This window comes from Belonocnema kinseyi, chromosome 2 (assembly GCF_010883055.1).
Source record: "Belonocnema kinseyi isolate 2016_QV_RU_SX_M_011 chromosome 2, B_treatae_v1, whole genome shotgun sequence".
In the NCBI taxonomy this organism is placed as follows: Eukaryota; Metazoa; Arthropoda; class Insecta; order Hymenoptera; family Cynipidae; genus Belonocnema; species Belonocnema kinseyi.
Window position 1 is genome coordinate 38,012,393 of NC_046658.1, and position 13,276 is coordinate 38,025,668.

The window sequence follows — 13,276 nt, forward strand, 5'->3', positions numbered from 1 at the left end:
TTTCATTTTCTACGAAGGAAATCCCGGATCCTCATATACTCACTTTTTTAAATTTATATTTAACTTAAAATAACATATCCAATTTTAAACAAGTATGTAGTAAGATTACTTAGTAATTCTATATGATATTTACATACATTTTAATATTAATACAAATTGTTTATTGATTTTGTTTCCATCAGCCTATGCACCAAATTACTTTTAAACTCGTCAATTAACAATTTGACCCAAAGTTATCAACATTTATAATTGTGAATCTTTTCATAGCCAAGATTAACTGCAGTTGACAACAGGATCTCAAGCTCAGTCCTCGAGGACGAGAAGTGAGGGCTCTGACCTCACACAGACTTCTTTTTTCAATTTAGGGTGCGTCCACATTCGCCAAAGTACTGAATATACATTATGTTGAATCGAAAATAGATTATCTTTACATTATGTTTTCACTTTAAAAATTTAATTTTTAAAATTGGACATTAAGTTAAGTATTTTAGAAATAGTTTAGATAACATTTAAAAATCAACTTGTATTGTTAGGTAATTTTTAATTAGACAAATATAATAAATGGGATTTACAAAAATTTGTGAAAGACTTGTTTCTGTTAGTTAACATATTAAATTTTTATCAGTTATGAAAATTTGTCATAAAAATGTTAACGAGAATGTGAATTATAAATGCGATCAAATGCTTACCCTCATCCTTGGCGATCATTTCCACTGCGGTAGCCATTGATTCTTCCAACTAAAACAAAATTTGATCTAGAAATATAATCTAACACGTAAATTTTAATTAATAATCTACATATAAATAAATTCGTGTCAATAAGATTAAATAAAAATTATTTTGATTGAAACATAATTTTTTACGTTGAAACCCACTTGGTTTATATTCGTCATAAAAGGAGTTGCAATAATTTGACGCGTCTTTCTTTCGGTATCAATATTATGTGAAATAAAAGTTGATTAAAATCCATTAATATTTCTATGATACACGATATTAATACTATTTTTTTTTTTCATTAAAAATAAACTATCTAAACTTTTCAAAACGATTTTGTTCAAAAATAAATCATGAATAAAACAATTTGAAAAATGATATGAATATAGACTGAAGTAGTTTTTGCACAGGACTGAAATGTTATTGAAGACATGAGAATGACTTCAATTGCTTCAAAATGATGAAGGACCACACACTACATTTACACGCTGAGGCTTCGTCGGAATTGACTAATTCTGTATCATTTATTTGAAGCAATTCTGAATAAAGTGTTCATCTGCCAAAACTTAAGGAAATGGAAAGTTTTTTCCAGCAGAAGCAAACAATCCACGGTAGTTCAAAATGGTTTGGCAGTAGTTTTCCATGATTTAGGTCATTTAGGTCCATTAAGCTAGCAGGACCACGTTGCAATAATGGACTAAAAACCGATAGGAAATTTAGGGCACATATAGGGCTAATTTAGTGCCCTATTGACAAATGTAATAGTCTCCATTTAAACTAAAATACCGATGGTCATGCCAGCTTAACGTTAAGCTAGCCGAAACACGCATAGGAACCAATAGTATATTAGTATATTATGCTAATTAGTATATTATGCTAATTAGTATATTAGATAGTTATAATTATAATCATTGCTATTTCGAAGGAAAAAAAGTATTCATGTAGGAATGATTAAGTTTTTTTAATGTGTCAATAAGGTTTCGTATTTGCATCGGCTTTATGTAAATTGAGGTGACGGATGCAACAAGTCGACAAGCGCTCAAAACCGCGTAAAAGTATTGTCCATCTGGGAAAATATATCGATAAAAAGAAAGTGGCCGAAACGTAAAACAAAATATACTTTCGTCTTGACCCAGCCAACAAATTTATCTGGTAAAACTTTTTCATTCGACAATTATTACTGAAGATAAATAATAAAAACTTAGACAATTTTCCGATTAAAAATCGATGTTTTATAAAACACAACTCGCGATTATTCAGCCGTTTATTCATAAAAATGCTTGAAATTTGTATGGTGTATTCTCAATATATAAGCGATGACTATAAACAAGGCATTTTGTTTAAAAAGCGAATGTGTTTGCTTGTATTTAATAGTAAAATGATTCCGACCGAAAACCACGTTTTGCCAACTTCGACCAGTGGGACGGTCATCGAAAAAATGTTAGTTGAAATAACTTGTCGCGAGAAAGTTGTTCACTAGACTTTGAGAAAGTTTTCCTGCTAATTTGAAGAAAATCGGTCGAAAATTGTGGAAATGGGAGCGAGTTGAAGTCAACACACGCTGCCGCTTATCGGCCTTTTGTTCCTCAGCCATGAAGCAGCGGCGACAAAGCACGACAAAACGCTCCAGCGGCAAACTGTTTTGACTTCAACTCGCTGCCATTTCTACAATTTTTGACCATTTGTCTTCAAATTTTCAGAAAAACTTTCTCAAAGTGTAGTGAACAACTTTCGTGCGAGAAGTTATTTCAACTAACATTTTTTTGATGACCGTCCCACTGGCCATCGCTTATATATTGAGAATAACACCATACAAATTTCAAGCATTTTTTATCAGCAAACGGCTGAATAATCGCGAGTTGTGTTTTACAAAGCATAGATTTTCGATCGGAAAATTGTCTAAGTTTTTATTGTTTATCTTTAGTAATAATTGACGAATGAAAGTGTTTCATCAAGAAAATTTGTCGACCAGGTGAAGCTAAAGACGAAAGTATATTTTGTTTTAACGTTTCGGCAATTTTTTTGTTATCGATAGATTTTCCCGGTGGACAATACTTCTACGCGTTTTTGTGCGGTTGTCGACTTGTTGCATCCATCAACTTAATTATAGTAACTTGTTTTGAAATTTGTAAACCAATGAAGCACATAAATAACACATTTTTCAATTTAATTTTGTTATTGTTTTTATTTTGCGTGAGAAATAATTTCATTTAGTTTAAATATTAATTAAAACTCTAGTTAGCTTAAACAATACACTTCTAGAGGTAAATAATTCATACCCCGATTTCTATGATAAAAATATTCACGAAAAAATAGTTTTTTCATGAATATAAAATAGAGGCTGCCCCCGTTTGATCACAATTACATCGTATATATCAGGGCTCTTCAGCAAGGGGAAATTCGGTTGCAAATACTCATTTGCCACATGTCTCGCTCTTACCACCACGAACCTCTACTAAGTGTAAGACGGAATTTTTTTGTGCTAAGTAAGGCGGCGTAGTGGTGGAAAAGATACATCAAGCAAATGAGCATTTGGGACCAAATTTCCGCTTGCAGAAGACCCCTGTTATATATGGGGCTTCTCATACAAAGTACTTTTTATTTTGTTTCATTAAAAAATATGAATTAGATCTCGAGTTATATTAAATAATCCACTTTTGGGGGTGACTTTTTCATCCCTTTAATACTACTACTGCAAAAAACTGTAATTTATTTGCATTTGTTATAAATAAGATTCTGTTTACACGTGAAATCAATCTTTAGAAAAAAAATTATTTCATAGTATTTACAAGGGGTAATTAACAGTACTGGAGGGGAGGGGGGGGGGTCTTATTTAAAAAATCCTACAACACGTCAATTCAAGCAATCGACATTGTAAACGAATACGCTTTTCTTAATTTTTGGCGTCCCTAATTTTTATGATGAAAATATTCATAAAAAATGTAATTTTTTAAAATATAAAATCAGGGTTGCAACCCCTTGGGATATAAATATACCTGATGTCTTAAGCTTCTTATGGTACAATTGTTTCAATTTTTTTAAATTCAAAAATATCTATTATATGCAGATACATAAAAAATCATTTTTAAGAGAAAACTTTAAAGGTGCTTGTCATCCCTTAAAAAATACGTGTTTTATTTTGTCACGTACTACATCATATGCAAAAATTGTCAAAATAGGTGAGGTCGGGTTGGAGGTGTCTCCTTGTAAGTCTCAGTACCCTTCGTGCCCGTCCTATATAAACTGCATTACAATTTTTGCAATTAACCATGTAAATTGCACACTTTTTATCTTTTTGAATTATTTCTTTCCTCTTTTGGAAAATGTAATAGTCTAAATAGATTGGTTCATAATAACCCACAAAAAAATAATTTTCAAACAAATAGTTCAAAAAATTGTTAATTAAAAAAAATGTTTACCCAAAAATGGAAAAGTTATATTTTGAGTTTAAAATTTTTTGTTACCAAAAAAGTTATCAATAAAAAGGATGCCTGCTTAATAAAATTATTGAATTTGCAACCAAATAATAAAATTCTTAACCAAAAGTATATCACCAGGAGGAAGCAACTGGAACAAATAAAAATAATAAAAGGCAAATAAATTACTAATAAGAATATTATATCAGGGTAAACCCAAACTTCATTTTCATAATTCCCTAACTTTATTTCGACCAATTTTTAATGTTCGCTGACCATTAATATTCAAATACCAGAATCTTAATCTTCTAACATTTTAAAAATGTATAATATTTTATATGAAGAATAAAACAAATATAAATTAAAATAAAAAAGGTTTAAATGTATTATCCTTGACATTTATTTAGAGTGCATCTAAAGAAAGTGCCAAACTTTTGCAAAATTTATAACTACGAGCGTCTCGATTTTCACCTTAAAAAAATAAATAATCTACCGTTTAAAAGGTGCTTTTCTACTTTTAAACAGAACAAAGATTATGAATAAAATGAAACTATCAAAAAACGGTTTAAGTCTCTTTTCGTCCAACAAAGAATAAGTTTAAGACCCTATTCTTTCTTCAAGCCAAAAAAAATTTACAACCATTGGCAAAATTCAAGAACTGGTCTAGGGGTTTCCAGGTAAAAAGGCATTCAAGGACTTTCCCACGGTTTTAAGGATTCCCAGGACGCTAGACATTGGAATAGACTAGACTGCGGATTGCGATAAAAAGTGTAATCTTTAGTTTAAATGAAAAATAAAAACTTACTCCCGAGATATTGAGTTTCTGAATGAGGGTAAACAAGTTTTTATCTAAAAGTGAACCAAATCCGGTTAAATTGCCCAAGAATAATGTTGACGTTACAATTTTACAGGTTTAGAAAATCGGTTTTCGGTAACGATTGCGAATCTTTTTTTTTTTAATTTTTGACAAAAAACGTGCAAAAAATTGTAACTGAAATTTAAATTCCACTTTTTTTATTATTGCATTAAAAAATAAGATTGCAAATAAAGCTTTTTATTACAGCGCACCCCTCTTCAGAACAAAGTTTCTCTTAAAAGAGCAGGCTAATGTTTTCACCTTATAAATTATATTCTCAGGGTACCTCCTGAGTATTTTGACTGAATATAAAAAAAAAATTGTTGGCCCCCTTTTAAAATAACTGGATATTGGTTGTTTCTTGATATAATTAATAAGTAAAGTTTTCTCTGATAAAAACTTAAAATATTGCGTCCAAAAAAATGTCCAAATTATTATTGATTAACTCTCCCCTCCCTTTTAGATTTTGTAAAATGTGTGAAAGACATGAGTTTTTGTTTAAATTCTATGCCTTTGGTTTAATTAAGTAAAACTTCTAAAAAGCAAAAAAAAATCCGAAATTTGCGACAAAAATAAACATTAAATCTTTTACTTTTTGAATAGTATTTTGTCTCCTATACACCCAACATGAAAGTTGTATGAACATGAATTAACGCAGTTTAAATAATCTTTAAAACTAAAAAAATGAATTGTAGCTCTTACAGAACATCAATTATATAGATTGCATTTATTTTCAACTTGTTTTGTACGTATTGCCTCTGTACTTTTCAGTATTTTCTTCAACGCTTACACTTGGAAAAGAAAATCGTCAGAAGTCAATGTTTAAAATTGTCATTCAGAGAACATATATAAATCATTTATCATTATTTTATATATTTCTAATGTATTAATACAGTAAATGATTTTTTGCGTGGCATTAGTGAATAAGAAATTCACTGGGTTGTTGCACTGAAACATAGTTTCAAAGATAAAGATCATTTAATCTCCTTTCATTTATTTTTATAGAACTTTCATGTGAGATCTATGAGGGATAAGACATTATTCGAAAATAAGAAGATTTAACGATTTTTTAAAATTGAAAAACCTCTAATATGTCATAACTTCAGAACTATGTATGCTATAACATTATATTTGTTTTAAGTGTTCGGAAATTGAAAAAAAATTCTTGTCATCCACCATTTTTTCAAACTTTAAAAAGGAGGAGAAAGTCAATCAATATTAATCACGAGGGAACTTTTTTTGAACGCAAAAAATTGTATAATTATCTTTTCCTTTCGAAAAAATCACATAAATTGATAAATAAAAAACCAATATCAAGTTACTTTAAACATAATTTCTTTTCAGGGTACACACTCTGAGGAGGCCCGAATGGTTCTATTTTTTAAGATTTCTTTTATGCAATAAACTCATTTGCGAAAAGATGTTGTTTAAATAGTTCTGTACTACCACCCTTCATTTAATGTAAATTGGCATGATTAACTTGGCTTCCTAAACTTAAAATTTGATCTTCCAATCGAACAAAGAAAGCTTGGTTCCAACGCTAGTATTCATTATGGATTCCCACAAAATCAATTTAATTCAAAAAACATATTTTTGCAAAAGACCTCATTATCTTTCCTTCAATAATATATTCAACATCCGGAAGAAACATCTGCCAAGGGCCCTAGCCTAGAGATTGGAGGAGAAAGGGGTTACACTTTTTTCATTGTCCGCTTCTGCGAAGTCGGCATTCCATCCCACCATATTCCATTTGACTCATCTTTTTTGATTCTTCCATGCATTCCCTCCAACTTGTCCAAAAAATTTGCTACCAATTGTCTACAAATATGTATGCTCCCAGAAATTCACCACACCGATATTTTTAACATAAATAAAACGCAATAAGCAAACATGTTCTACTTTTCATTCAAAACAAAAGGAATACCAGTATGTCATAGTGATTTTATTTATCACCTGTCATGAGTTTTGAAAGTATTTTCAAAATTTACAAAGAAATCACACCACTGACATTAGGTAGCATTATTTTTTTCATCTTTTAATTGAAGCTTGTCGGTTAAATGTCCACGAATCGTTTTTAACGGACATTCCTTTGTCAGAAATGTGTCTCTTTGTCTTGTTGGAGTTACCTCGAGTTTGACGGCGTCCTTACACAAATCACAATGTAAACATTAGGGTTCTAGAACAGGCAACTTTGACTCACTTGTGAAGAAGCTGCAGATTATTATTTCTGTACGTTGTGCTCACAATGATTCTTCAAAATCTTCAGTTCCTGCGGATAAATCAATCAGCGGTCACAGAGTAAAATATTCACTGACACTTTCCGAACAATCTGAACGAAAGACCTGCGAAAACGAGTCGCTTTATGCAGTATCTCCGCTTTGGATGCGCATGATACCAATGCTTTGGACGTGCGTACGTACATATACTAGTAAAACTTTACTTTCATTGGTTGTCGCAGCTGTGCAGCCAGCAGACATGATTGGTGAGTTTGAATTTGAATTCTTACTCGCCAACCTGCTGCTTCTCCCAGTATATCTCTGCGTGTCAATTTTTAACACAGTTGCGGATATGCTTCATAATAGCTTAACTTTAAAATAATTAAAATAATTTTTAGCACCATACATTTCTTAAATAGTTTTCGAATAAGTATAGAGTAGACTGCTCTACATGAACATTACATAGAAAGAGTTCTTCCTATTTTTAGCTCTGATAGTTCTTTGAGTAAAAAATATTTCTTTCTGATTTCAATTTTGAAACAAATCTAATGTTGCGATAACACTAGTCTACAAATAAAAAATATTTTTTTTAGATTCAGTGCCACTATATTTTTCTAATGCATTTTGACCTGCTAAACTTGAAAATCGCATTGAAAACTTTTTTTATGAATTGGTTTTTGAAATTTTCTGTTAATTTTCGCCTTAAACAATGTGTTTTTTTAATACTTCGGTTTATTGCAACTAAACTACCAAATTGATCAGGGAAAATGGTACTAACATTCGTTGCAGATTCGATAATCTTTACGTTGATACCTTTTGCAAGCATATTGGTAGTTTCTGACTTGATTGGTAGTTTCTATGATCGATTTTTTAAAATTCACATTTCAAAAACCAATGCATAAAAAATTCAAGTTTAGCAGGCAAACATTCTGTTTTGTTTTCTGTACAAAGAAGCATTGGAAATTTACAAAATAAAAAATTGGCATCTATGTAATATAAAAATGATGATAGCTTCTCTCTGACGCAGAGGCGACATTTGCAGCTCCTAGACATAGGTTAACAGAAATAAACTATTCGAGTTCGTAAAAACATCTTCTTTGTCTCTTAATGAATAACATGTTCTTTTACTGCTTTTTTAGTTTTCTCATCGGAATTTGTACTCATGAACAGATATTGTATGAACTTTCTTCAATTAGATATTTTAATTTTAATCAAAATAGGAAAAGCCGGATTGCCGAAAAGTATTTTTCTTTCCTCTTTTTTATTTTTTTCCGAAAATTTTATTTTCTTTTTCAGATTACAATAGGGTTTTTTTGGTTTTCGTTTATTCGTTGTGGTCCAAATTTTGTCGTTGGATTCTTGTTTTGTTTGACAGGATTTTGCATCAATTTGATTATTGGACGTTAAATGGGATTTTTAATTTGGATTTTGGTCTAATTTAAATTTCGTAAATTTCGAAAAGTATATAATTCTCGCACAAAGAATTGAAAAATTAATTCCATAAAGTTCTAAATAATACTGCAAAACTTTGATTTTATTGAGAAATGCAGAATTTTTTTATAGACTTGAAAAAATTTTTTAACGTAGATACCCGCTTATGAATACTTTGCATATTTTATATGTATTATGAATAAAATTGCTGTAATTAATTTTAACATTTAATCCAAATTTTTGAATTGATATAACTGACGAAAAATAACATACTGTTCTTCATAATGAATTTACCAATTCTAAGTTTAACACCTTGCAATCACTGTAATTTCTTTTCAATTTTACGATGCAATCATGTGTTCGGTGTACACTACACTGAAAAAAATGTTCTAGCTGTCCCAGCTAACCGTTTAGCTGGTTTTCGTCTTTCAAGAAAATTTAACTGTGTCACCTAGGTTTCTAGCTGTTTTAGCTAAATTTGTCATCTAGAAATTATCTAGCTAGTTTCCTACATATTTTCTAGATGGCAAGTTTAGCTAAAACAGCTAGACATTTAGGTAAAGCAGCTATATTTTCTTGGAAGACGAAATCCAGCTAAACGGTTAGCTGGGACAGCTAAACCATTTTTTTCAGTGTAGGGTGGTCCAAAAATGGACATGGCAAATTTGTTTTCATGCTAGAGGCAATGATCCCCGCCATTTCATTCCAGATCAAAAAAAAAAAAAAGAAGAAATTCCCTAATTATTTTGTTATTTTGATTTTAAAAGGTTCGGTTTTGATTTGAAGTTTCCGATGTAAAATGCATAAAGAAAAATCACTGTTCTGAGTTTTTGGAACAATTTTTTAAGGCTTGGTTAAACGTCACGGGAAAGTATAGACTATAGAGGCTAGTACATAATTATCCAACGAATAATTTTATGTATCAGACATATGTGTTCATACCCTGAACACACCCCCACGATTAGGGGGGAGGGGGGGGGGCTTCTTAAAATATGAATGGGGGCAGATTACGGGACTAAGAGTACTAACTGTTCGAACAATATAATGAATTTTCAAATGTCAATTTTGATTTCTGAAATATGGGACGGGCAAGTCCCACAATATGGGAAGCATGTAACTTGCCCCCCACAGTCGCCACCCCTGCCCACGAGTCCCTGAAAACTACCCTTATTCTCGTCTTTTTTTCACTTAAAACTATTTATATTGATCTAATTCTAATGGAATATTCATTAACATTTGTAAATTAATTTTCAATTATGTAAACAAACGGAATTTGTTTAAATAATTTTTTTTCGAATATTCATTTTTTTCCCTAAAAATGTTTACTTTTGGTCTAATGGAACATTTACTAACATTGGTTCATTGATTTTCAATTATTAAAATAAATGAAAATTGTTAAAAAAAATTGTATTCTTTTTTTATTGCAAATTATTAATATTTCTTTAGTGGAATATTCATTAACATTGATTAACTTTTTATTGTTTCAACAAATTCTATTTGTGCAAATAATAATTTAAAAAATTATAAAAATTATTGCTGTTGGTCTAATGGGATATTTAACAGCATTAGTTAATTAATTTAAAATTATCTAAGCAAATTCGATTTGTTCAAAAATGTATTTAAATTTGTCATAAAATTTTACAAATTTTATGAAAAATGATTTTTAAATGAATAAGAGGTTGTTGAAAATAAATAATAATTTTTTTTATACAATTAGAAGGTATTTTTAAATAAATTTATGTTATTGACGATTATAAACTGCCAGTTACGCAAATTTTTAGAAAAAAAATTGTTTAAACAAATAGAATTTGTTTCCATAATTAAAAATAATTAACCTAAATTGATAAATATTCCACTACACCCACAGTAATAATTTGTATTAAAAAAAAAAAAACAATTTTCAAACAAAAAGAATCTGTTTAAACCATTACAAATTAATTAGACAATGTTGATAAACATTCTTCTAAAGTAATAGTAATAATTTTTAATAAAAAAAAGAATTTTTAAAACAACAACAATTTGACCAAACTCCACATGTTTCAATAATTGAAAAATAATGGATCAATGCTAATAAATATTCCACTAGACCAATATAAATAATTTAAAGTAAAAAAGGACGAGAATACCGTGCTCAAAAGGTCCATTTCCTGACAAATTAATATTTTTGGTTTTAATATACTCTTTCCCGTAACACTTCCCCAAACTCTTAAAAATTATTCCAAGAACTCGAAAAAGTGATTTTTCTCTATGCATTTTTCTTGGGAAACGTCAAGTAAAAACCGGCACCTGTTAAAATAAAAAATAAGGGAATTCTGTGTACTCGAATTTGGAATTAAATTGGAGGCTGTGGTTGTTGCTCTCTCAGAAAAAATAATGTTTTTGAGCCACCCTCGTATACACCGAATTTTAAAGTTATATACACCTCGCATTTTAAAATTAATATTAGTTTAATATTTCTGAATTTTTAAATATTTGTAGAACCATATTTAACCCAGATACAATTGCATAGCTTAATTAACGGATTTCTAGAACTTTTTTCTTTGTCCAACGGTTATTCAAATTTCAAACTGTAAACAACAAAATTCAGCTTGAATGATTCACTATATTCTACACAGCGAACGTCAATTAACGTTCGTTCAGTTGGTTCAATTGCGTGGGAAGAAATCGACCGTTGCAGACATAGGAATAAAATTTTCTGTAAAAGGCGATGGCAGGAGTAACAGGTTTTCAATAAAGGTTTATCTCGCAATCACATCACGGAATTTCAAAGAATTTTGGACTCAGACGCTCCTCCCTCCTTTTTAATGGTATTATTAACTCTACCAAATATAGAGCCTATAGACTTGATCTTGTCCACAAAGATATTAATTTCGCTTTGGATTAATCGATTCGAAAATATTTTACACACATCTCGCCATTCTGTGCCGACCGATTTGCCGCCGCCTTCACGCTTGACTGCCCCCCACCCCCCTCGAGCGTCCATTACGCTCGGATAGTCAGCGCCGTATCAGAAATTTTTTGCATACAAGGAGGCCACAAGATTGAATTTTCCAATTTCCCTGACATTTAGATGTATTTCCCTGAGAAGAAAGTATTACAAAAGCGAATAAGATTTCAATAATGTGCCAAGCAAAATAGTGAAACAAGCCAGGAAAATGCGCTTTACATGGCAGTATGGATTAGTTAACTAAAGCACATGTATCAAAACTATCAATAAAAAACTACAAAAAAAAACTAAAAATAGAATTCTATTTTTAAGGGCATGTGATACTTACAGTTTCCCCGGCTTTTTTCCACAAAAATGAAAATTTTTAAAAACTGAATTTGGAGATGCTATAAAATATCATAACGGAGTCCCCGGACTCTTTTTTTAAGGGATAATAACAACAAAATTTATTGTGCTAAATACAAATTTTATGCATTATTTTGAGGTTACGTCGTTTTTCATCTCTCCCTTCCGATAATCTGGAAATTATTTATGAAATAAACTTTTTGATTGCCTGCAAACAAGGTTAGTTCCGGGAGATTAGTTACTATATTTATTTGTAAGTCCAAAGTTTTCGGCCAAAAATATTGTGTAGTTTGGAAGCAACGTTCGGGTGAATTGTAACACACATAACCTCTAAGTATACACGCACGTTGTTAGCAATATCAAAATTTTGTTGATAAAAAAACACAAAAAAAGTGTGTGGGGACGTCCGTTAGCATGTTCGCTATCATTTCCCAGATTTCGAAGGCAAAATATTTCTTATCATAGGAAAAAAGCCGAGGGAATCTAACACTGAAAAAATCGATACTATTTCCTAAGCGCTATGAAAATTAATCAGATTTTGCTAAATTAAAACTTTTTTGAATTAACCAACAAAAAAGTGTGTGGGGACGTCCGTTCGTATGTTCGCTGTCATTTCCCAAATTTCTAAGACAAAATATTTATTATTCTAGAAAAAAAGCCGGGGGAACCTAAAACTGGTAAAATCGACAATTTTCTAAGTATCACATGCCCTTAAGCAATGTACATAGAAAAAATATTAACCCTTCGTCTATAAAGGAGGGTATTGCATGTCCGGGCCAAAACAATTTCAGTTAATAATTTTCCAAAAATTTTCTAAATTAAAATTTAAAAAAAGGTTATACCCATAACTCCCAAGTTTAGTAGTCGCTATCAGTCCTAGTCTCTTAACATTTGCGGTTAACAGATGATGTTCGGAGCGGACACGAAATACCCACCTTTAGGGGCCGTCCATAAATTACGTAACGCAAAATCCAGCTTTTTTTACACCCCCCTCCCCCTTTGTAACGCAAGGATAACCTTCCTGTGGCGTTACGTAACGCTAATCAATTTTTTTAAAATAAAATTTGCAATGTTTATTATAGTATATCTTTTATTTTACATTGTTTATAATACTGAAAAAAACAATATTTGGTATGGAATTTAAGAAGTACTATAATGATAATTATATAAACTAATCATACAAACAAAAAAATCATACATATTGCACGTAAATTCACCGGGTAGAGTATTGTAATTGTCCCACCTCTTTATGCAGAATCTATCGCTTTGTCTAAAGTCGCTACATGAGTATAACTAATGTGTAGCTAATAAATACCCCAATCAGAATTTGACGAAAGGATATGACTATACT

At 30.6% G+C, this 13,276-nt stretch overlaps 1 protein-coding gene across 2 annotated transcripts in view; it reads right to left on the reverse strand.

Moving 5' to 3' along the window:
• Positions 1-7,392, reverse strand: part of LOC117167113 (RB1-inducible coiled-coil protein 1) — a 50,087-nt gene extending 42,695 nt beyond the window's left edge. The window contains exons 1-2 of one of the 2 annotated variants that reach the window (XM_033351771.1): positions 7,187-7,392; positions 690-738 (exon numbers count right to left, since the gene is read on the reverse strand). In XM_033351771.1, the coding sequence (XP_033207662.1) occupies positions 690-726 (37 nt within the window). In that variant the 5' untranslated portion in view covers positions 727-738; positions 7,187-7,392. The remainder of the gene's footprint in view (positions 1-689; positions 739-7,186) is intronic. The other variant, XM_033351773.1, reaches the window with a different exon arrangement.
• Between the last annotated feature and the right edge of the window lie 5,884 nt (positions 7,393-13,276).